This window comes from Spermophilus citellus (genome assembly GCF_964194105.1).
Source record: "Spermophilus citellus genome assembly, chromosome: 2".
Taxonomy (NCBI): domain Eukaryota; kingdom Metazoa; phylum Chordata; class Mammalia; order Rodentia; family Sciuridae; genus Spermophilus; species Spermophilus citellus.
In genome coordinates, this window is record NC_138183.1 from 27434493 (window position 1) to 27461923 (window position 27431).

The 27431-nt window shown below is 32.2% G+C and overlaps 1 protein-coding gene across 2 annotated transcripts in view; it reads right to left on the bottom strand.

The window, feature by feature from the left end:
* Positions 1–866: 866 nt before the first annotated feature.
* The window catches only part of TMEM38B (transmembrane protein 38B), a 58567-nt gene continuing 32002 nt past the window's right edge, over positions 867–27431 (bottom strand). The window contains exons 3-6 of one of the 2 annotated variants that reach the window (XM_081282635.1): positions 21831–22015; positions 20939–21026; positions 13941–14058; positions 867–1765 (exon numbers count right to left, since the gene is read on the bottom strand). In XM_081282635.1, coding sequence (XP_081138761.1) covers positions 1550–1765; positions 13941–14058; positions 20939–21026; positions 21831–22015 — 607 coding nt within the window. In that variant the 3' untranslated portion in view covers positions 867–1549. The remainder of the gene's footprint in view (positions 1766–13940; positions 14059–20938; positions 21027–21830; positions 22016–27431) is intronic. The other variant, XM_081282636.1, reaches the window with a different exon arrangement.

A 27431-nucleotide genomic window follows, 5' to 3' on the forward strand; every position in this document is an offset into this window, starting at 1 on the left:
ATTAATAACAAGTTAATTTTGAAAAGTTTTCAACTATAAGAATATCAAATATAACACAGAATTCATTTTAAGGCTGTTATAATATTAAAAACAAGTTTCTTAGCATTCTAAGAGTATCAAAAGTGCTCCATGTGCCAAAAAGAAAATCATTTTTCATAAGCAATATGGTACCCGCTGGTGTTCACAGTTGTTAAAAAGAACTTTCAACTTGAATGATTTGAGTACTTCTAAGTTCTACCTGATACAGGTAGTATGTTCATGGTCTTGGTATAAGAAATCATGTCACAGAGTTTGAATGTTAGAACTGTACTTTTAAATCATAAAATAAAAGAAACTCTAATATCATTTAGTACTTTTCTGGTTTATTTTGCCAATAAGAAACCAGATTTAATGTCATCATTCTTCAATCAAATAAGACAACCATGAGATTTCGGTTGATCTGTTTCCTAGCTGATTACTATCAAATGTGTACAGACAATTCTCTTCAGAGCTGAGCATTTTCACATGAAGGTAATTGATTTTCATTTAAAACAAAATAAATAATGCATGTACACATAGATTAAAACTAAATATAACCATATATAATCTAACATGAAACATTCAAACAAAAAACTGAGAAAGTAGCCACTAGAAAGGAGACATGGAAGAAACAAATTTAATGGAGATAATACTTTTTGTTGAATCATTAAGACAACTGCTACCAATGTATTCAGAACAACCAAAGTCAGGGAGAACATGTGAAATGTGAAAATTTTCTCTACAGTTGAAATAAATGTGTTTTAAGGAGAGAGAAAGAGGGAAAGAAAAAAAAAAGAAAATTCCATGTTTTGTAATCTTGGAAAACTGAAAAGTAATTTATCAAAAATTGTACCCCTAATTTTCTTTTGAGGGGGAAAAAAACAGTTTTTTAAACAAGGGCATGAAGCAGACTTCAAACTGAAATTCATACAACAATATTGTGTTCTTACTGAAAAGTACTATTAGAGATAAAATTAAGATAGATTTCAGGTATTTTCTATTTTAATGAGGGCAAAATTACAATGTTTATATAGCAAATATAAACTAGCAATTTATATCCATATATAATAGAAAGTATTTTAGGAAAAGTTAACTGTCCTCAATGCTCAAAATTAAATTAGAATTTTAATTTTTTAATCAATTAATTTTCCATACCTAGGAATTAAACTTTTATTTACTTTTAAAAGTTTAATTCTGAACTAAAGCTCAAATAGATTCAGATTTTTTAAATGCATGAAATTACCCAATTTTTTAAAAGTTTCAAATTTTTTTAATTTCTTTTATCAATGTAAACTATTCAAATAATCACAAGATACTTTATATCAGAAAAAAATTTACATGATATACTCATGACACTCAAGAATTACAATCAAGAAAGTGGTAGTCACCCTAAAACAGAAAGAATTTCTTTCTTTTTGTCACCTCCATTCCTTATATATAATCTTTATTTCACATCATCTACATAGAAATATTTATCACAATCTGATAGGTAGAAAAGAAATTTTTTTTGCCTTCTAGAGCTCAAGTAAATTTACTCAGTCTTCTTAGAATGTTTCCTTTTAACATTATCTGAACCATCGGTTATAGGTTTTGAGACTGATGAACCAGTGCCATTGGAAGACGATTTTGCTCCACATTTCTTTTCACACAATGAAAACTGGTGCTGCCAGCCAAAGAGCATCCGACTCAATATATCTTCAAAAGGAGCAAGAGTCACAGAAGAAGTCTCTGTAATCATCATGGTTATCTGGGCAGAAAAAAAAAAGTTCAATTTTGAATTTAAGTACAACTGTTCTCTGTTTCTCAAAACCAAGAAAAGTAAACAAAAAGGAAAAAAATATTCAAAAGGCATTCTTAATTTACTCTGCAGGAGAACAAACTAAGCTACATTCTGGGGAAAAAAAAATCTTTTCTCTATGGAAAAGAAATTAATTCATTTAAAAATAATAGAAGATACCATATTTTTGGATGTCAAATGAACAGTATAACCATTTCCACATAAATAGTTTTCAAAGGGAAAAAAGATAAAATGTCATTTATAGTCTATATCAAAAACCAATACAGCTATTATTACTATGTACATTACAGAACTGTAATAAGTATTTTTTTAAATATTTATTTTTTAGTTCTAGGTGGACACATTATCTTTATTTTACAGCTATATGGAGCTGAGGATCGAACCAGTGCCTCGTGCATACTAGGCAAGCACTCTACCACTGAGCCACAACCCCAGCCCCCTGTAATTAAGTATTTTACATAATTATTCTCTTTCAATTTACTCCAACAATATTATTATCCTCATCATGAAGATCTAGAAGCAAGGCTCTGAGAGGTTCTGTAACTTGCCCAAAATCATAAAGCTAATAGTCAGTAAAGCAGTTTGCAAAACCTAAATTTTTAATTCAGTTACTAACTACTCTATCATTAACAGAAGTCACAGATTTTCAGTGAATTGCAGAATACTGTCCCTAACAGGGATGGCAGAAAGGATCTACCACCCAATTTTTTCATATATATTTAACTAAGACATCAAAAGGTAGAGGGAAAAGTGCTTCCAATTATTTATCTGGCAAAATTTGGTGTTAAGAGATGTTTAGATTTGCTCAAGAAATCAGACTGGTGCCAAAATGGATCATGGGAAGAAATTTAAGCTCTATAATTATTCCCCAAAGTCCAGCCATTCAATTACTCAAGTGTCAATTACTCCAGATCACAGAAATCAATCAAACCAGAAATTTTTGGAATCACATTTCTTTAAAAAGCCCCTACAAAATCCATGTTAGTGGGGGAAATCTTATCAAGAATAAATTATTATTAACTGCCACACATAAATCTAGATAGAGGCAAGCTACAAAAATAGTAGATGTCTATCAAGAGGCATAGAAAAGTGAAATTCACATTGTACCACAGTTAAAAGTGATTAATAGAAACACAATAGCGAAAAAATATTAGGACATATAATTAAGTAGAAATTGGAACAAAAGCTACACTGTTCTATCATTTATATAAATTAAAAACTCACACTATTGTGAATGTACTTAAAACACCACTGAAATGTTTACTTTTAAATAACTATTTTTTATGTGAATTTGACACAAAAACAAACTTTTTTTTAATGCACCCACACAGATTTCAGACCAGCCATGGCAACATACCTTACATCAGACTTAAGTCTCACATCAAAATCAATGTAAAAGACAAAAATACATAAAACAACTGCTAAAAGCCACTGGATAACAACCTGTACGGCACAATCTCATGGCGCTATTATCCCTCATAGAAAGGAAGCTGAAAAAAGTGAGCTCATTCACCATGGCCTTTTCTTTTAAGAACATGTGCTAATTCACAGGAATAGAAATCAGAAGTCTTCAGGGCTAAGGAGACAAAATCTAGAGCCTGAGAAAGCCAAAATACCTAGGATGTGAGGGCATCACAAACCAAAGAACAGGGAACTACGTGGACAGTGAGCCAAAAATCCATGTGTATAAAAGAATCTGTAGCCAGACTTTAAATTTTTGCCAATCTGATAAGCAAGTAATAGTATCTCAGTATTATTTTATTATTGCTCAAATTATGAATTTCATATTTTTTCATATGTTTGAGGGACATCTTTATATCTTATCCGTGTGCATTAGTGATAACTTTCTCAATTTTTTTATTAGGTCTTGGTCCTTCATCCTTGTTATACATAAAGGATACCAGCCCTCTATGATATATGTTCTAAGTATTTTACACAGTTTGACAGCTGAATTTTGATTTTGTCCACTTTGGGTTTTGCCAGGCAACTTAAAAAAAAAAAAAGTGACTGAGTCAAATTTATCAATCTTCAACCTTTTCTTTGTAGAAAACAAAGTAAGCCCAAAGTAGATAGAGGAAAGGTATAATAAGGACCTGAAAAGTAATGAGACATAAAACAGAAAACCAGTAAACTAAAAGCTGGATCTTTGGAATAAACTGATGAAATTAAGAAAACTCTAGCTAGAATGATATGTATTTTACTGGGGATTGAACCCAGGGCTTATAAATGCTAGGCAAGCATTCTATCACTGGCCACTTCCCCAGCCCTAGTTAAATTAATTTTAAAAAACAAAATTTTTATTTAATGCCAAAACTTTAGATGAAAATGTACTACTATATAAAGCAAAGCTGTTATTATACTAAACATTCTTCAGCAGATCAATATTTATATGCATAGCCTATTAACTGTAGTCATATTACACTATTATTAAATACTGCGATGAAATCAATGACCAGAAGGAAGGAATCTAGCTTCTTAATGTACCATTACTAGGGACTGCCCTGACATTGTTATCCTGCAACAACAATTAGAAGACAGAGGATGTAGCTCAAGTGGTAGCACGCTCACCTGGCATGCGTGAGGCACTGGGTTCGATTCTCAGCACCACATAAAAACAAAATAAAGATATTGTGTCCACCTAAAGCTAAAAGATAAACATTTAAAAAAAATTAAAAGATAGAGCCAGCACAGTGGCACATTCCTGTAATTAGAGTGGCTCAGGAGGCTGAGGCAGGAGGATGGCGAGTTCAAAGCCAGCTTCAGCAAAAGTGAGGCACTAAGCAACTCATTGAAACCCTGTCTCTAAATAATGTACAAAATAGAGCTGGGGATGTGGCTCAGAGGTTAAGTGCCCCAGAGTTGAATCCCCAGTAGCCACCCCCCACAAAAAAAAAAAAAAAAAAAAAAAACAATCAGAACCAGGGTGTCTACTTGACTTCTCAGGGACTACACACTGGGTAGTTTTCCACCATTAGAAGAGCTAGTAATTATGAAACATTTGTTGAGTTACTAGAATTGCCATTAACAGTGTTTCCTTTCTCATATTTTATGCTTTCTGCCTCTGTATAGATGACTATTATGTATTTACCGAAGCTAGTAAGCAATGACTTATTTAGATGTAAAAATGGTCAAGCAATATAAGGTTACAACTTATTTAAGTAACTGTACTTTATCTTATATTTTCATTTGTTTATTAAAACTGCTTTTCCAAATATAAGACTCTATTAAAGACAAAACGAAGATATAAACTACCAATACCAGAAATGAAAGTGGAAATATTAGTACAAATTCTTTAACTATTGAGTCTAATTTTATGCCAACAATTTTTTTAAAAAAAAACCTTAAGTCAAATAGCAAATTCCATGAAAAATACAACTTACTAAAATGTATATAAAATAGAAAATCTTTTTAGCCCTGCAACTACTTAAGAAATTGTCCTCAGAAACTTTCCTCAAAGAAAACTTTAGTCCAAATGGTTTCACAGGTGAATCTATCAAACATTTATTAAGAAACAATATCAAATCTATATAAATTCTCTTAGAAAGTAGAAAACTGAATACTCCTCCACTTATTTAATGAGTTCTATTTTAGGTTACCAAAAAAAAAAAAAAAAGACAAAATTACAAAGAAAACTTCAAACCAACATCACGAATACACAGGAGGGGAAAAAAAAATCCTTGAAAGACATTAACAAATTGAATCAAATAATACACAAAAAGGATACTACATCAAGATTCAATAAGGTTTACTACAGGAAATGAAAGGTTGATATAATATTTTAAAAAATTAATTCGATCCACTATATTAACACAATTCATGGGGAAACATCATGATTATTTCAATTGATGCTAAAAAAAAATCTTTGACAAAATTTTATACCCATTCATGATAAAAACTTCCAGCAGAGAACTTCCTCACATGAGGGCATATATAAGACCTTATGGGGCTGGGGTTGTGTGGCTTAGTGGTAGAAAAAAATGCCTAGATTCTACGATCCTCAACACCACATAAAAATAAATAAAATAAAGGTATTGTATCCATCTAAAACTTTAAAAAAAAATTTAAAAAGACCCTTCTAGCTAACATCATACTTAATGGTAAAAGGTTGAACATTTTCCCTCAGAGATCAGGAAAAAGACAAAGTCATCCACTCTCACCATTTATATTCAACACTGTACAGGAGGTTCAAGCCAACACAAGATTTGAAAGAAAACAAAATCATCCAGTTAAAAATGGCAAAGGAAAATTGTTTACCATAGACAAGGTCAGGTATATAGATAATACTAAGGAATCTATACAAAAATTATCCGAACCAAAAGGTGAATTTAGCCAAGATACAGAATACAAGAACAATGTGCAAGAATCAATTGTATATCTATATATAAGCAATGTAAAGTTCAAATTTGAAATTTTGAAAATTACTATCATAAAGTCAATGTAAAATTCAAAATTGAAATTTTTAAAAGTACTATTCATAAAGGCATCCAAAAAATATGAACTACTTCAGGATAAATTTAAAGTTAACAAGATACATGTAAAACAATAAAAACCATAAATGCTTATTCCTAAAAATTACAGAATACTTCAATAAATGGAGAAATACATCATGCTCATGAATCAGCAGACGCAATATTTTTAAAATGTAATTTCTCCCCAAATAGATCTACAGATACAATTTCAATTTTTTTTTTTTTTTAATGGCATCCATATTGACCAGGTTGGTCTTAAACTCCTGGGCTCAAGGAATCGTTTCTCCTCAGCTTGGAGTAGCTGGGACTCTTGGCCATGTGTCACTGAACCCAGTTGGCTTTTTAAAATAGAAAATAACAACATAATCAAAAAATGTATTTGGAAATGCAAAAGACTTAGAATATCCAAAGAAATACTAAAAAAATGTTGAATTTATACTATTTGATTTCAAAAGCCATAGTAATGAAAATAATCTAGTATTGGCTAGAGATATAGACACATAAATCAATGGTACAGATAAAGCCTAGATATAGACCCATACATGTAAGGGCAACTGATTTTCAACAAAACTGCCAAGACAATTCAAGGGGGAGAGAATAAGCTCTTCAACAAATAGTGCTAAAACAACTCTATATTAAGATGAGGAAAAAACAAACCTGACCCTTACCTCACAAGGTACACATATTTATAGTAGCTTTATTCATGATAACTTTATTCAAATAATCAGAAGCTGGAAACAACTCAAAATCCATCAACAGATAATTGGATAAACAAAATATAGTATATAATGCTACTTAGCAATAAAATAGAATTTGTAAGAAACTATGGGTAAATTTCAAAAGACAGTCTGCTGAGCAAAAGTAGCCAAGCACATGATTATGTACTATACAATTCCATTTATATAACATAGGAAAAAGACAAATCAAACCTATAGTGATAAAAAATAAATATCTAGTAGCTTGGAGTTTTAGAACTAATTGGGAGTTACTGGAGTAGGACACAAGGGAACTTTCTGAAGTGATACAAATGTTCCATATCTTGACTGTGATAATAGATACACAGGTGTACATATCTGTCAAAACTCATAAAAAATGTACTCCGAGACTGAATAGACTTTGTCATACGTTATTCCTCCATAACTGATGTTCAAATTTTTTGAAAGAACTCATTCTTAAGTATTTTGTAAATAAATATTACATTCTACTTTGCTAAAAACATTTTAAAGGTGATCCTGATGAAATTGGACCTGTACCACACCTAGACAAACATTGCTGTTGGCTATATCTAGAAATAAAATTAACAACTCACAAGACAAGTAAATCTATAACTCTCTCAGACATTGTCAAACTGCTCTCTTATTTATACTGCCTTAAGATCCTTTAAAATAGTTAATACTCTTCATCTTCACTTCCTTTTATTTGACTCAATTGATTAAAATAATTTTTCTATATCTTTCCACTGAAATTGCTCTTATCGAGATCACCATATAATGATTAATTTCAAAATCCAACATACTCTTTTCAGTTTTAATCATTTTTGACCTTTCCCTTTGCTTTATTTCACAATAACACTATTTCACAGTAACACCTTATGCTAAGCAGCCAATAGATACCCTAGGCTTCTCAAATTTTATAAACTCATCTCTGATAGGGGAAAGCAACTTGATAAAGCGCAAAACTGCTAAAGACATGTCAAAAATAAAATGTCATTTATCTTATCTTTAAAATTTATGTGAATTTTATCCTATTCCTGCTTAACTTATTTTAATGCTTAAAATTAATTATCATTGAGATCAATCACTGGTACAAAATGCATCATATTTACATGACTTTGTAAAGACAATGCCAAAAGTCATATATAGCTTGGGGTATGGAAAGCCCTAGTTTGAAAAACACAGATTACTTGCTCAAAATTGTGAAGCTTAAATTCCAACAAAGGTCTGTATGATTTCAATACTCAAGTGCTTTTCCTATGCCAATATCTTTTGCATATATTTCTTTCCCTGATGCTTAAGTTTTAATAATCACAGGACTAGAGAGATCTATAAAGGTAGAATTGAGTCCTCCTTGAATGAAAATGGAACCCCATATTTAATCAATATTCAGGCTTGCTTAAGTTCTGGGTGAAAAGAAAGACAGGAAGGAGCAGAGGAAGAATACAAGAAAGAGAACAACACAAAATGGAGGTACTTAACATAATTCTCTCAATAAAAAAGAGAATAAATGAAGCAAGAAGAAAATTAACAATTATATTCTATAGTTGGATCACAATGAACAAGCATATGTATATACAAATATATGATTTCCATTCCTCCAAAATAAAGAATATACTTATTTTTCATACATATAAAAAGTAATTACAAAATCTCATCAATACTAGTACAGAAATGAAGTTTCAACAAAATTCCAAAGAATAACACACAGATCACACATATATACTGTTCAAAATGTAAAGCAGAAATCACTTAAGAACAGATATTTTTAATGCTTGGAAATTTCAAAACATAGTTGTAAACATTTTCATGTCAAAGAAGAAACTAATGTAAATCAGTAGGAATTTAAACTAAATGACAATTAAAAACATGTCAAAACATGTGACATGAGATGCAGTGATGAAAACAGTGTAGAAGGAACAACAAAACCAAAAGATTAACAAAACACAGATAAACAAGACTGAACAAGAATGAATGAATGAAATTCCTCCTCCTTTGCTATGCCAGATATTCAATTCTAGACTAGCCCCTCCAGATGTGAAAAAACATAAACTTGACAAAATACATAAGACAATTATTATCAGGCATTGGACAAGAGATAGTGTAAGCCTGATCCATAAGAAAAGGGCAATACATGAAGTCATCTCCACATTTACCCCCATTACTACCTGAGGACAACTTCTCAACCAGAGAACAAAGAACCTAAACTAAAGTTGAGGCAGCAGAGACATGTTCAACTGCAGCCAAAAGGAATGGAATCTGCAGAGCAGGTGCCAGAGAGGAGGAAGCAAGGCAGGAAGATGGATTGGGAGAAGAGACTCCAGATATCAATATAGGATGGTACTGCAAATCCTTGGCTGAGGGACAAGGTGGACTGTGAAGACAGAGACTACTTAAGGCTTAACACAGAGCTGCTTCAATTGAGTTAAAATGAGAACAGATAACAGAGGCTGCATAATGCTAAGGGTCATTTATTTTGTTTCTCCCATAAAAATCATTATTTTTTTAAGTGTCAATTTTTTTATTTATATATGACAGCGGAATGCATAGTAATTCTAATTATATAGAGAGAGCACAATTTTTCATATCTCTGGTTGTATATAAAGTATATTCACACCAATTTGTGTCTTTAAAAACATCACTATTTTTATACATATATTACACTTATTTGTGTGTGCCTGTCATACTTTGAGGGAGATATTTTCTCTGAGAATTTATTAGCATCTGTTTATATGCCAAAACACTAGATCAATATCTAAAATACTATCAAATTTTTCTGACTATATAAATTGTAAAGGAAAAAATAAAAAGTAAAATTTTTTTTCTGAATATTCCTTTCTTAATATCTTTTTTAAAAACTGAGACACTGTTCACTTAGTAGCTGCTCAGAAGCTCTTAAATGACAAGCCATTTTAAAACCAGTATAATTTTTCATAAAATTAGGGCAAATGGATGAGTTACTTGAAAATTAATGGATATATTTCTAATTAGGAAAATGTTAGGGAATATTATAAGAAAAATTCAGTGTTCCCTGTTTTTCTAATTTAAAATATCTTTTAAATTATCACATTAAGATATTGTGTTTAAGTTCAGCTTTTATAATAAAGAGCTATATGTCTAGCAACAATTCTAAGAAAAACTATAATTTTTATTCTACCAATTAGATCTTGAACAAAAACTGATCCTCTAATTCAAAAAATGTAATAGTTTAGTGTACTACTTATTCTTATCAAGCCCATAGTAAACATTCATTTTCTTTAAAGTCAGAACTCTCAGAAACTGTACAGGTCCCAACATTCCTTCATGATAAAAGAAAAAACATCAACAAACTAAGAAAGAACTAACTCCCTTAACCTGATCTATAAAAAACTCACAGCTAATATGATACTTCGTAAGAAACAGACTGAAAGCTTTCTCCTAAAGATCAGGAACAAGACAAGAATATTCAGTCTCTCCATTTCTATTCAACAATGAACTTGAGGTTCTAGCCAGGGCAACTGGGCAAGACATGAAGATCAGAGGGAAAAATGTAAAAACTATCTCTGTGGACACAACCCTAAATATAAAAAAAATCATAAAGAATAAACACCAAAACCAATCAACCAACCAATAAAACAAGTAAAAATAATCTCAAAAGCTTTGAGGTAATAAATGTGTTCAGCAAGATTATAGGTCTCAAGATAAAATATACAAAGCAATTGTAAGCCAGGCGCAGTGGCACACACCTGAGAACCCAGAAGCTCAGGAGGCTGAGGCAGGAGGATCAGAAGTTCAAAGACATCCTCAGCAACTTAGGCCCTAAGCAACTCAGCAAGATCTTATCTCTAAATAAAATACAAAAAAAGGGCTTGGGATATGGCTCAGTAGTCAAGTGCCACTGAGTTTCAATCCCCAGAACCAAAAAAAAAAAAAAAAAGCAATTTTATTTCTACATGTTTATAATGAGTAACCTGAAAATAAAATTTAAAAAACAATTCCATTTGCTATAAATCAAAAATAATAAAATACTTAGGAATAAATTTAACAAAAAAGTGTATGAATTTTACATTGAAAACATTAAGATCAGGCCGGAACTGTAGCTCAGTGGTAGAGCACATGTCTAGAATGTATGAAGCACCTGGTTTGACTCTCAGCACCACATATAAATAAATAAAATAAAGGTCCATTGACAACTTAAAAAAAAAATACATACATATGAAAAAATAAAACATTTAGTGTTTTCAATCCTTGAAAAAACTTAAAAATGACCTAAATAAGTGGAAATAAATCTTGTGTTGATGGATTGGAAGACTTAACATTGATTTAAAGCAATGTTTCTTTTACAGATTTAAAGCAATCCCTATCAAAATATGAAATGGCTTCTTTGCAGAAACTGTCAAGTTTATACCAAAACTCATATGGAAATTCAAATGACCCAGAATAGTCAAAAACAATCCCAAAAAAGAAGAAAAAAACTCAGAGGACTTACTCTTCTTGATTTCAAAACTAACTACAAAGCTACAATATAAGGTATTAGGAAAACAGAATAAGACTAGGCATACATATGAATGGAATAAAAGTGAAAAGTCTGGAAATAAACTCTTAAATTCACAGTCAGCTGATTTTTACAAGGTTGCAAAGATAATTTAATGAGGGAAAACATTGTCTTTTCAATAAAAAGCATTGGGATAAGTAGATATCTAAATGTGAAAGAATAAAGTTGGACTCATCCTCATACCATACACAAAACTCACTCTAGAAGGATCATAGACCTAAAGATAAAAGCAAAAATGATAATACTCTGAGGAAAAAAAAAAACAAAAGATAAATCTTCATGACCTTGGATTTCACAATGGTTTCTTAGATACAACATGAGAAGCACACAAAACAAAGGAATAGCTAAACTGGACTTAATCAAAATTTTTAAAACTTGTGCTTCCAAAGACACTATCAAGTGAAAAGAAAGCTCAGAATGAGGAAAAAAAATCTAGAAATCATAATTCTCAAAAGGGTTTATGACTAAGTCAATTCTCAGTTGCTGTGACAAAAATGAGGATATAAACTACTCATAAGGAGGAAAACTTAGTTTGGCTCAGTTGCAAATGTTTCCTTCCATATCACTCGGCCCTGTTGCCTTTGGGCTTATGAACAGGCAGAACATCCTGGCAGATAGCAGGTGGCAGAAGAGGTCTGTTCACTCCATGGCAATCAGGAAGCAACAAGAGAGAGGAAGGGCTGGAGTCCAAATATCTCCCCCTTAAAGGACTTCTACAAGGCTCTGCTTCCTAAAGGTCCCACTTTCTCCCAATACAATCAGAGGCTGGTGAATAAGCCTTCAACACAAGGCCAAATGCCCAAAGGTCCCAAAATCCCAAAAGTCCCAAAGGGGACATTTGAGATCAAATAGTTTAATATTCACAGTACATAAAGGATTCTTACAACTCAACATTAAAAAGACAAATAACACAATTAAAAGTGGGAAAATGATCTGAACAGACATTTTACCAAAGAAGATATAAAAACTGCCAACCAGCACAAAAAAAAGAATGCTCAGCATCATTAGTTAATAGGGAAATGTAAATCAAAAGCACAATGAGATACCACTTCCACCCCCTAGGATGGCTGGAATAAAAGAGACAGACAATAACACATGCTGGTGGGATATGTAAAATTGGAGCTCTCATCTATTACTGGTGAGAATGCAAAATGATGGCCATGCTTTGGAAAAACACCCTGTAAGTTCCTCAAGAAGTTAAACACAGAATTACTATATGATCTAACAATATATTCCTAGATGATATACCCACAAGAAATAAACCACATGTCTTTCCAAAAACTTTTACTTGCATGTCCATAACTCATTATATGTACTCTAAGAGACACAACCAAAATGTCTATCAAAAATGAGTGGATAAATAAAATGACCTACGGTTACAAGTGTTGGGGAAAATGTGAAGCAACTGCCAATGAGCACAAGGTTTCTTGTTGGGGTAACAAAAATGTTCTAATAATGACAATGATGATAACTGCACAAATCTGCCAACATACTAAAACCCATTCAACTTATACTTTAAATATTCGAATTGTAAGGTATGTAAAATATATTTCAATAAAGCTGTTTAAAAAATACATGTGGCTCAAACTTTGAGGACTGGAAGAGGAGAGCACAAGTGAAGGGATATTCGGATATTTGGAGACCCTAAATTAAGCCACAGACAACCCCCACTGAAGACACCACAAAATAAAAATAAATGACCTCTATGGTGACTTATCTAAGACATAAATTTATATGATTCTGCTTTCCTTTTGAGAATCATGTAGTGAGTTCTTAAAAAAAAGTATCTGGTCTTAAATAGAGCTAGTCATAAAATTTATCTAGGCTTAAATAATAATAATCTAAAATTATCTATTTGTGAATAGGAAACAATACCAAATAATGATAAGAACAATCAGAATTAGCCTTATGATACAGCTGTAAATAAAATTCAAAACATGTCAGACCAGACACAGTGACAGAATGATGTGAATTATCTCCAATTCTTGCAATAACAACAGAAGCGAGTGACCATAAATATGTCCTAGTGTAAAATCTTGACATTTTAGAGCTTAAAGAAATTCTAACATCTACCATGCACCTCACTTGAAAAAAATGAGGCAGCACTACCTTTGCAGTCTCTGATCAGCCTTGGCTATTTCCACTATTCACTGGCTTTTAATATATCATACCAGGTTGTCTGCTCATGTTTCCAGACATCCTTGGCAAAAAGCAAATGAGGAATCACAGACAAGCTGTTTTAGAAACTCATGGATGTGCTGAATAAAATATCTCAAATTCACCTTTTCATATTTTAATACAATAAAATAGAAATATTCTTGTTACTGGGTCAGTATGTAGAATTCTATCACAGGGGAAAGGTTAGATGGGATTTGTAATACTAATTTACAGATACCTAGAACTCTTACCTTTGTGGTCACAAGAAAGATGGTATAAAGGAACATAAGATTATGCTTTGATATGGTCAGATGCTTGGTGTGCTGAAATGTGAAGATAAGGGACCCCAGCAGGGTTACCTTGGAAGGGCTGAAAATAAAACATATTTTAAGATAGTAGTTAATAAAAATGTAATCATAGTAATTAATAAACTATATCTTTCTCAAAGAGTACACTGTACAACATTTTTTTAAATATTTTTTAGTTTTCGGCAGACACAACATCTTTGTTTGTATGTGGTGCTGAGGATCGAACCCGGGCCACACGCATGCCAGGCGAGCACACTACCACTTGAGCCACATCCCCAGCCCCTGTACAACATTTTTTAATGAGCTACTAACAGATATTAACACAAAATGAGATTTGTGAATTTACTTAAGAGTTTTGGAAATGCTAAGTCATACAAAATTAAATACCTTTCTTCACAGTATAAAGTATCAGAGATTTCAGAAATGTCTATGTACCTCATGACTTTCTAAAAGGTGAGTATATTTCCATAATGCAATATTTCTAAAACATACTTTGAACATATAACATTGTTCCAAAAAAGAGCTGAAAGTCTCATGTTTCATAGCATGATTTGGAATTAGTATTGAAAAACCTTCAGTGCTAAACAAGCTGGGGGATGTGGCAGTAGGAGAGGAGAGGGTGAGAGGAGGGAAATTCATCCCCAATTTGTAGTGTTTGCCTATTTCCATGATGTACATACTCCCACATAGCTAATTTCAGGCTGCTGCATGCAATGAAAAAGAGATTACACAACTGGCTCCATAAAACAATATGAGCCAACTCCAACACATCATATTAGCTTTTACTAATATCTTAATGCTGAAATTGTAAGTCTACAATGAGTTACTAATGGATCAAATAAGCAACATTACTTTGACATTATAGACCCGCCACATTATTTAAAGTATACCTCAGTAATAGATCATTATCTAGCTTCTCTATGCTTACCATAAAGATAAATGATACACTCTCAGAATGCCATATTGCAACATGACAAATTTAAAGATCCCTATAAGTCACTTTATTTTTTTAAATAGGTTATTTAATTATTATACACTAAAGATTAAGTTCAAAATAGGAGTAAGTTTAGGCAATAGGATTTGGAATTCACTTACCAATATACTGAGTAACATATTTTAAAACAGTGATCTCTAAGTTTTTATTTTATATCCCTATAGGTCTTTATGTTTTAGATGCTCCCTAATATGTTTCTTAATTTATAAAAGTATGCATACGTACATAATTTTATTATAAACTGTACATAAAACTGAAATTCTAAAAGGATAAGATAAAAACAAATGAAATGAGATTTATCTTCAAGTTATTTTTCAACTATTCATTTCTACTAGTTTGGTTTCTGTACCAAAGTGGGTCATTACAGGTATGGCCTTGGCATACACATCTTCCATTTTGGATTACATTCTCTTGAAGGTTGAATTTGAAGAATAATGATTTTATAGATGCTAAACTGGAGCAGGACACTGGAGAAGGGTTAGAATTAGGGGAAATTCCATTTTAAATCAAAGTATGAGATTTGTCAGGAAACTCAGGATGTATTAGAAAATTATAATACATACTAATTTCCTGTAAAACTAAAAACAAGTTTTCTAGTTCCACAATGGTGGAACAGGTACTGGGGTAATAGTTTCAGACATTCTCATTCCAAAAGGAAGAAATAAAATAAATACATCATTGGTACCAAGCAATTTCAAAATTCAGCAGGGCAATTCCATTAGGTTTCAAGGCTTGGGGACAATCCTCTATGGCTGGATGCACTGTCCTGAATCTGCAGCTCCAATCTCTACACTCACATCTTTGGTTTCTGCACCTCTGATTCCAGACTGTAGGGCTAGACTCAGGCCTCTGGGGCGCAGCCCCCACCATGAAGTCATTATTCCTTTTCCTTTAGAGAGCAGCACACTTCTGTAGCTGCGCAGTTTTATCAGCCTATTTTTCACCTAAGGAATTCCATGAGTTTGATAATCTTCTTTCATTTCATCCTGGCTCTGTTCTTGCAATCCAAGCTGGCAGTATATCTGCTAATTTAACATTTCTAACACTCTCTGGGTTTCCTGGAATCCATGCCATTAGTCAAGTGAATCTTTCCTCCACAAATCTTTCTTGAATAATCTCCTCTCTATTCCTGGGCTTCGGCTATGATGGCTGAAATTTATCCATGAATCACATGCCTAATCCCTTCAACACTAGTAAAAGACTATCCCTGACCAGAGAAAAAAAATTTTCTTACCAGAGAAAATCTTCCTAAGCATGAATCTAAGTTTTTAAATATTTTATTTGTTCTTTTTAGATATACAAAATAGTGGAGTGTATTTTGACATATTATAGATACATGGAGTATATTTCCCATTCCTGTGGTTGTGGAGTTACAGTGATCATGTATTCACATATGAAGTTAGGAAAGTTATGTCCGATATATCCTACTGTCCTTCCTATTCCCTTCTCCCTCCCTTCCCTTCATTCCCTTTGTCTAATCCAATGAACTTCTATTCTCCACCCCTTTTCTTATGTATTAGCATGTGCATATCAAAGAGAACATTCAGCCTTTGGTTTTTGGGGACTGGCTTATTTTGCTTGCATGATAGATTTCAGTTCCATCTCTTATAGAAAAATACCATAATTTCATTCTTCTTTATAGCTGAGTAATATTCCATTGTGTATATATACCACATTCTTTATCCATTCATTTGTTGAAGGGCACCTAGGTTGGTTCCATAGCTTAGCTATTGTGAACTGAGCTGCTATACACATTGATGTGGCTGTGTCACTATAGTATGCTGATTTTAAGTCCTTTGGGTATATGCCAAGGAATGGGATAACTGGGTCAAATGGTAGTTCCATTCTAAGCTTTCTGAAGAATCTCCATACTGCTTTCCAGAGTGGTTGTACCAATCTGCAGTTCCACCAGCAATGTATGAGTGTACATTTTTCCCCACTTCCTCCCCAATATTTATTGTTACTTGTACCCTTGATAATTGCCATTTTGACTGAAGTGAGATGAAATCTCAATGTAGTTTTAATTTGCATTTCTCTAATTGCTAGAAAAGCTGAACATTTTTCCATATATTTGTTGACTTGATCGTATTTCTTCTGTGAAGCACCTGTTCAGTTCCTTTGCCCATTTATTGACTGGGTTATTTCTTTTTACAGTGTTAAGTTTTGTTTGTTTGTTTTTTAGTTTTTTGTATATCCTGGAGATTAATGTTCTATTTAGGTGAAGGTGGCAAAGACTTACCCCCATTCCTTAGGCTCTCTCTTCACATTCTTGATTGTTTCCTTGCTGTGAAAAAGCTTTTTAGTTTGATACCAACCCATTTATTGATTCTTGATTTTACTTTTTACTCTTTAAAAGTTTTGTGGAGGAATTCAGTTCTAAGGCCAACATGGTAGACATCTGGACCTACTTTATCTTCTTCTAGTAGCTGCAGGGTCTCTGATCTAATGCATAAGTCCTTGATATACTCTGAGTTGAGTTTTGTGCAGAGTCAGAGAGAGGGATTTAATTTCATTTTGATACACAAGATATCCAGTTTTCCCAGCACCATTTGTTGAAGAGGCTATCTTTTTTCCAAAGCATGTTTATGGAACCTTAGTCTAGTATAAAATAACTGTATTTACATGGGTTTCTCTTTGTCTTCTATTCTGTATCATTGGTTTTGGTGCCAATACCATACCAGTTTTATTACTATCACTCTGAGTTATAATTTAAGGTCTGGTATTGTGATGCCTCCTGCTTCACTTTTCTAAGAATTACTTTGATAACATGAATCTAATTTTGTCATGCAACCTGTATAGGTTGAGAGTATGCCACTGCCTTGGAATGACTTTTTGAATACCATATCAAAATCCCAAGCTACAAAAGCAAAAACAAATAAATAAACAGGACTCTATCAATTTAAAAAGCTTCTGTACAACAAAGTAAACAACCAATAAAGTGAAAGGGCAAACCACAGACTGGGAAAATATTTAAACCTAGTATATGATACATGGTTAATATCCAGAATTTATTAAGAAACCATACAATCTAACAGCAAGAAAATATATAACCAGGTTTAAAAAGGAAGCAAAGGAACTTGATATTTCTCCAAAGGACATACAAATAGCCAACATTACTAATCATCAATGAAATGCAAATTAAACTACTGTGAGATACCAACTCACACCCATGAGGGTAGCTAATATCAAAAAAACAAAAGACAAGAAATGCTGATAAAGGTATGAAGAAAATGGAACCTTTCACACTATAGTAGGAATTAAAACTAGTGTATAACAAAGTATGGAAAACAGCATATAGGTTCCAAAAGATATTAAAACTGAAAACTCCCATACGATAGTGGGGTTTGGGCATTAGGGACTTTTACATCAGTAAAACAGAAGAAAATCCAGAAACAGAGCCACAAATATGTGATCACTTGAGTATGGGGGGAAAAAAACAAGGGTTAACAAGGCACTAAATGGGCAAAAGGAAAGTCTTCCCAAGAAATGGTGCCAAAACAACTGCATATAGAGGGGAAAAATAAATATCAAATCCTACACAATACTATTTATACAAAAATTAAACTTGAAATAGATCATAGACTTAACTATAAAAGCTAAGAGTAGAAATTTCTTGAAACCATTAGAATAATAACTTTGCAACTCTGGATAGGCAAAGACATCTCAGAATATGAAAGTATTAAAAAATTGATAAATTGATCTGTACCAAAATTCTACAAACACACATCAAAGAAATGGCATTTTATGTATAATACGAATTGTAATGCATACTGCTATCATACATAACAAATTAGAATTAAAAAAAGAAATGGTATTCAGAATATATAAAGAATATAACAAGGGCTGGGATTGTAGCTCAGTGGTAGACCACTAGCCTAGCACTAGTGAGCTACTGGGTTTGATCCTTAACACCACATAAAAATAAATAAATAAAATAAAGGTCCAGAAACAAACAAAAAAATTTTAAAAAACAATATAATAAGACAAACAATCTAATCATAACAATAGGAAAAGGTATATACAGATATTTCTCAAAACAGACATAAAATGGCCAATAAGCATATGAAAAGATGTTCAACATAGTCCACAGGGAAATACTAACTAAAATCACAATGAGAAATGTACTCACTATAATTTCTAAAAATAAAAAGACTGACAATCCCAAGGCTTGGCAATAATATGGAGCAACTAGAACTCTTAAGACACTTTGGGAAAATGGGCAATGGTTTTAAAAAAGTTAAATGTACACCTACTATACAACTTAGCCATTCCCTAATATGTTTACATAAATAAAATGAGAAAGTGTCCACACAATGATCCACATACAAATATTGAAAGAACTTTTGCTCACAATGGTCAAAATTGGAATCAACCCAAATGTCCATCAACAGATAAAATGTGATTGCTCCTAAAATAAAATATAGCACAAAAAGGAAGAAACCAGCTCATCCATATGTTGAACCTCAAAATTGCTATGATGAAAGAAAGAAGTTAGACCCAAAAGAATATACAAAATCCATTTACATAAAATTCTAGAAAAAAAAAACAGATTTCTGTCTATTATCAAGAATGGAGGGAGAGACGGAATGCAAAGGGACAAAAGGAAATTTGTGGATTAATGGAAATATTCTTGATAGTGATCACTATTCCTTTATTATATATTTCTGTTTAAACTCAACAAAAATTATATTCTTTAAATGGACGCAGTTTACTCAATATAAAGTTTTAGCTTGATTAAAAAATTAAGAAATGCACAATTGAAAAAGGAAAGAAAGAAAAGAAAAACATTCTAAATACCTAGGTAGCAATAAGCAAGTCTTCTACCATCTCTGAGCCTTAGTTTTCTAACCCATGAAGTAGAAATAATACCTGCTTTTTAGGTTTTTTGAGAGTATTAGTGATAACATATATGTTTTTAGCAGTGTCTACATAGCACCTGATAGGGTAAAGCCTCAGAAAATAGCTTTGGATTCTGTTTTCATTTCCACTTATTCTAAAACACTGATTTTATACACTATTCTCTAAGGTTTTACTTTGGAATATATTATGTTCAAACTACCTCTTATAAGCTTTAAAGGGTACTTTCCAAGTTGAATATCCTGGAATTTATTGGTTCACTCAAAAATACTACCTCATTCATAATGCTTGTGATCTTTATATTTAATCCATTAATTAGAAAATGAGCTTATAAAAATCAACAGTAAGAGCAGCTTATTATGGCCACTATTCCTAAGTCTTCTCTTTCTCAACCTGTGTGAATAATAACTACATTTTTCCATTTCATTTTCAGGTGCACCAGGTATATACCTATGACTTATTTAAGATTTGAGTTGTTGTCTTTAGAAAACATCTAATGATTAGATTCTTTTCTCTAAACAGACGTGACCTACAGTTTGCATCACACAAATATACAGTGGATTATTTCTGCTAATCTTTTTCTTACTTTGATACTTAAACTCACCTGTAATTTTTAAAACCACTCCCAGGATCTTATGATAATGTACTAATTTATTTTCCCATTAATTTTGACATTTTACTACTAGAGCTATGTATAAACTGAAATGTGTGCGATGTCACAGTCACTAATGAAAATGCCAAGAGCCTATAATTGATTCATTTCCATCCAGAGAAGTCTGCCTCTAAGTAGATCTCTCTTCATAAGTATATATTCTTCCCATAATTCTATGATAATCTGGAGATTTTTGTTTTGTTTTATTTTGTTTTGTTTTTTTAAGGGGATAAATCCTTAGAGAAGTGAATTATTATTATTTTAAAACTTCATTTGAGAGAGAAAACTCTTAGAAAGAATAAAATTTGGGGGTTTTCTTTCCATTGTCATTACCACTTATTTTTCAGCTATATTTCATTACACTTGGGAGTTCTAAAAATGTTGTTAAAAAGATCTAAGAACAAAATCCAGATCTCAGTAAAATATATACCAACTTACTAGGACATCTTCAGCCATTCATTACCTTCTGGTTTCCAATCTCCTTTTAGTAACTGTTCAAAATTTGTGATAATGATACCACCTGCACCTAAAAATAAAAATAAAAAATAAACAAGATTATTTAGTAACTTTCTTAAGAATATTTGAGGGGAGCCATAATTCTACCACCTGATTTAAAATCCAAGAGGATTTCCAAACAGAAATCTTGGAAGAAAGAAAAAAATTGCTTTGTAAGCTTAGGGTACTGAAACATCTGCAATTCTCCCCTTTCACCAGCACGGCAATTGTCTATTTTACTGCACTTAAGCTTAAATTTGGGGTCTCAAGCACAGAGGTATGGCTAGAGGTTTGTTTCAGACCTAAAAAATAAAATCCTCTGTTTTACCATTTACTCTCCTGATATAATTAGTTTTAGGTACAGTATGCTATAACAAGTTGTTAGAGAAATTCATTCAATTCCTACAGAAAGCAACAATAAAAGCAACTGATGCATGAACATGAATCTATAACCAATCATATTTACTATTTCCAGTAATTCAAGTTGGAGGAAAAGAACACAGAAAGAGCTGGTTTTTATTTATATGAGCTACATCATTTCTTAAGTAAACTTGTTTTATTTATGTTAAACTAATTAACATAAATGTCTCTGGTTCATAAATTAAAGATAAAAATGAAATCAAAATCACAAAAATTTTATATAACAAGGCAGTCAGGCTCAAAATAATGGCTGATGAACTAGTACTAGTGAAAAGTACTAGTTTTTAAATAATTTTGCTAGCCAACAGAAACAAGGTTTCTACCTCCAAAAAGACTGTTAATAAAAAGTATGCCATCCCCATAATTATGGTACATCAATAAGAGAATACCTATGAACACATATTGTTAATATTACCTTGGGCCCATCCAATAGCTATCATGACTAACCAGCCATTTTTGTAATAGCTATTAGCATGTGTGATTCCACCTATTATTTTCCAAGTTCTGGTCACTTCCTTCATTCCCGCAGCCAGAAGTTGAACAGGTAAGAATGAATAGCCCTGGGAAATAAGGTCCCAAGGGCAAAAAAATATAATATACCTGAAATTAAAATTTAAATATTTTAATATGTGCAGAATCAGAAGAACAGAAACAAAACTCTATCAGTACTAACAATATGGCATAACACAATAAATGGAATTATCCATGTAAACTTAGAATAGGAATCCAAGAAAAGCACATATTGTATAGGAAGGTCAATCTTTTAAATCACATGTCAAAAGTCACGATCAGCTGGGTGCAGTGACATACACCTGTAATTCCAGCAGCTAGGGAAGCTGAGTCAGGAGGACTGCAAGTTTAAAGCCAGCCTCAGCAAAAAGTGAGGTGCTAAGCAACTCAGTGAGATCCTGTCTCTAAATAAAATACAAAACAGGGCTGGGTATGTGGCTCAGTGGTTGAGTCACCTGAGTTCAATCCCTGATACCAAAAAAAAAAAAAAAAAGTCACAACCAGAGGGGAATGTAAACTTTGGGCTTGTGAATACTCCATAAATGGATGAAGTATCTACTGAGTTCCTAATTTGTGCCTATTTTCTGGAAGTATTGAATCAACTAACAAAATTAAGCAAAAGCATAATCACTTTTAGGGGTGAAGACTGCTCTAATTACACAATGTCTTTATACTCTGGAAAAATGAATTGGAGAAAAGGGCATTTGGTAATTGAGAAAGGGTTGCACTCAATCCCCAGTAACTTCTTTCCTGTGCCTCTTTGTGAACAACATAAGCTAAATCTATACAAAGATAGATGATAGCTCAAAAGCAAGCAGGGTTGTTAAAGAACACTTTTTCATACAACTGAAAGAATATAAGCCTGGTTTTTAAAATTTAGTTGAACATGCTTAGTTTTAACCAATCATGTTAATATTTTAAGAACAATTCACCTCTGGTGAATTATTTTTTAAATTTCACTTGTCCTAAGCATCTGTTCAAATAATGTCAGAAGTTTTTACTAGAAAAAAAACGACTTATTTTTTCTTCATTTCTAAAAGACTCTAGTAGACAATATTGTGCGTAAGGTAAAATGTACCTTCTCTCTAATGGGATGATACAGAAATACAGGGCACTCAAGAAATATCATGGGTTTTTTGTTTTGTTTTGTTTTGTTTTTTTGCTACCAGGGAATGAACCCAGGTGTTTAACCACTGATTTACATTCCCAGCTCTTTTATTTTTTATTTTGAGACAATATAAAATAAAGACTATAACACTCATAATCAATTATAATAGTCCTTATAGGTCAGAAATTATTCATCTTATTACTCCCTAACCTAAAACTCAGCAGGGTGGAAAGTATCTCTGAAATAAATAATTTATTAGCAATCAATGTGAAAGCAAAATACAAAATATACCAAATCAAAGAATCAGTTGATAGAGAGCTTGAGAGAAAGATTATTGGAAAGTACTAAAAGATTTCCAAAAAATGGCTAGAATAATTTAAAATTTTTATATGTTCATATAATATTTTAAAAGTCTCTGTACTCTAGGGCTGAGGTTGTGGCTCAGCAGTAGAACACTCGCCTAGCATGTATGAGGCCCTGGGTTCAATCTTCAGCACCACATAAAATAAATAAATGAATGAATGAATGAATGAATGAATCTATAAATAAATAAATAAATAAGATATTGTTAAAAAAAAAAAGTCTCTGCACTCATTTCTAAGAAATGGGTTAGACAGCCGATTAGGAAAGACAGTATATACATTTAAATAATAAATTGTATATGTTTTAATAAAATAAAATTATACATTAGAATTAGAAAAGATTAGTTTTCACTTTAACAGAAATTAAATTCAAAAGTAAAATACTGAAAGAAATAACAAAAACAATAGTACAAATGACCCCATTTCTCAATCCCTTCACTAAGTCTATCTTTAACATGAGTTAAAAACTTATGCTATTACAAGAGTAATCTTGGACTTTTCATATTCAAGATTTTATAATTATTTCTATTTCTGAATTAGTAAGACCTTAATCAGATATTCCTAAATATGTGAATACCTACAATAAGCTAACACATTAAAAAAAAAAACACTCTCCTTGAGTGCTAAATAGCCACAGAGCAAAAGAACATTTATTTTGTTCAGAAGACTTATAAGTAAATATATCAGAAACACTAAATCTCTAAAACAACTATTCCTACTCTGTAACATAAATTAGACTTTTTTAAATTCCTATAATGAATCACTCAACTAACACTCATTAAGTAATCACATGTCCCTCCTTATTACATCTAAGATACATTTAACTTGTAAAAGTGCCTAAAGAAAACATAACAGAAAAAGAGAAAAATGAATGACAATAATGGATTTCTCACACATTTTTAAGTCTCATAGATTAAACTGATAAAGAAAGAAAAATGACCAAGGATAGAAATTAGTCCAAAAACAAGATACAAATAAAATCCTACACCACCAACAAATGAAAGCTACACCACTTAAAGTAAAAAGGTGGGAGTAAAACTTCCCAAGGTTAGTCACTGAGAGTTCTGTTTTCACTGTACTATCAATTCCATTCCTCTACAAAGATATTATCACTTAATAAACCAAAACAGAACACTAAATAAATATAATTAATGTTGGGGTTCAATACAATAGTTTCCTCTTGTTCTTATTACTCTAATAAATTATTTTATATATGTGCTTTGAAAAAAGACTTACCAATGACAGCTTGTCTAAATGTAATTTTAGCTATGCAACTGTATAATATGCAACATACAAAGTTACACTTGGGAATTTAAGTTCAAAGTAAAAAAAATACCCTGGGGAATAAAAATCAATACATAGAAAAATTATAAAATATTTGATTCCTCAGAAGCAGATTTTCAAAAAGAAAACTCCATCTATAGGCTGGGGATATGGCTCAGCGATAGAGCATTTGCCTAGCACGTGCGAGGCACTAGGTTCGATCCTCAGCACTACATAAAACTAAATAAATAAAATAAAGGTATTGTGTTCCAACTACAACTAAAAAAAAAAAATTTAAAAAAAAAGAAAAATCCTTCTAACCAATAATTATGACATAACCAAGTTACTGTTTCTGTATGCCAGTAGATGGTGCTAATATCCAGATGTGTGCACTATGATACTAAAGATGACCTTACTTGCTAGAATTTACACTCCAAACATCATTTTAATTTTCAAATTAAAATTAAATGAAGTAGTTGGGCACAGGGCACATGCCTGTAATCTCAGTGACTCAGGAGGCTGAGGCAGGAGGATCACAAGTTTGAGGTCAGCCTCAGCAACTTAGTGAGTCCCTAAGCAACTTATATAGATGTGGTCTCAAATTAAAAATAAGAAGGGCTGGGGATGTGATTCAGTGGTTTGATACCCAATACTAAAAATAAAGAAAGAAATAAGAAAAATTAAATGAAGCAAAGACTATATATTTATTCTAAATATTAAAATTTTAAAGGAGAAAATAGTAAAATATACTATGTCTTTAAATCAGAACCTTTTTTATATGTAAAGGTCCATGAGGACAAAGAAAAGATTCCTATTTGCAGAATACGATGCAATATTGTCAGGTGTGGTGGCACACTCCTATAATCCCAACTACTCTGGAGACTGCAACAGGAGGATTGAAAGTTCAAGACCAGTCTCAGAAACCTGGCAAGACCCTCTCAAAATTTTAAAGGGGGGAAGGGGCTCAGTAGTAGAGTGCCCTGGGTTCAATCCCCAGTACTTGGGGGGGGAAAAAAAAAGGAATACATTGCATGAACAAAGTACAAAGAACTAGATATCCTAGGTTCCAATCACTTAGTATCTGCAATTCCTTGGGTAAGTTATTAATCCTGCATGCCTCATGCCTCATGCCTCATGCCTCAGTTATATGATCTGTGAAGAGTGAAACAATACTTACCTCACAAGATTCATGTGAGGTTTAAATGACATAGTAAATGTAAAGCACTAAGAAGAGTGTCTAGGACATAATAAATGATATATAAATTACTATCGTTACTGTGGTTTTGTAATGCACAACAAAACAACTGGAACCAATATAATGGATTATACAGCAATGGGAAGGAATGCACTATGGCTACACACAAAAACATACAGATGAATCTTAGTAACATAATGTCAAGTGAAAAATTAATGCCCAGGAAACTATAGTCAGTATGATATTCCATTTAAAAATGGGTTCAGGGGCTAGGGGCTTATATAGCTCAATGCTATAGTGTGTGCTTAGCATGTTATAATGCCCTGGGTTCAATCCCAGAACCACAAAAAATGTAGGCCAATTTGAAGAAAAACTAGGGGGTTTCTGGCTGTGTGCTCGCCTGCACATTTGTTTTAGTAACTAGAGATTAACCTAGGGTCTTGTGCATGCTAAGTAAAGTTTCTACCACTGAGCTACATCCTCATCCCTTTTTATTTTGAGACAGAATCTTACTAAATTGCCCAGGCTGGCCTAGAACTGGTAATCCTCCTGCTGCTTCAACCTCCACATAGCTAGGATTGCAAGGGTGAACTAACATATATGCAGCTTAAACATCAGATAGGACAAAGGGTTCATAATAGAAAATGGGAAAAGGTTTAAACAATTTAGTCTGTATGAGCTTTCAAAACTGATCCACCAGGATGATCTTCTAGAACAGGCTCCATATTGAAAACAAACTGCTGGAATAAAATCAAAACAGAGCAGGATAGAAAAATAAAAGAAAGAGAAAAGTCTAGACCAAAATGGGGAAGGAGAAAAGACCCAAGAAATCTCAGGGAACATGTACCATCATCTTTTGAATGCTACATAAAAACAACAAATAGAAGCTCTGTGAAGTCAGAAAATTATACCTAATTCTGAAAGCCTAAAGGAAACCAAATTCATATAAATATTATCAACAGAAAATTATTAAGGTCAAATCTCATATAAACTTATTACAATAAAAAAATAAAGTAAGCCCCTACAATAAAAACACTCAGGAGGCTGGGGTTGTGGCTCAGTGGTAAAGCACTCTCCTAGCACGTGAGACACTAGGTTTGATCCTCAGCACCACATAAAAAATAAATAAATAAAATAAAGGTATTGTGCTCAACTAAAAAAAAAAAAAAAAAAAACACTCAGGATGTTTCTGCAAATCAGATTAGAACTGTAGCTCATTATTTCAAAAAAAGAAAAAGAAAAAGCTGAAGACATTAAGAAAGTGATATAAGACATAAAAAGCACAGCAAACATCAGAATTAGAAAAAAACTAAAAACTAAGGATAATGAATAAAAATAAAAAATAAAGGTAATTTCAGATATGAAAACTAAACAAGAAAACACAAAGAGAAATAAACACAACAGACAGTGCATCCAAAGAAACAGAAGAGGAAAAGGTAAAAATATTTTAACTTAAAAAGACAGATAAAGGGCTGGAGTTGTGGCTCAGTGGTAGAGCACTTGCCTCACATGTGTGAGACACTGGGTTCATTTCTCAGTACCACACATATAAATAAACAAATAAAATAAAGTCCATCA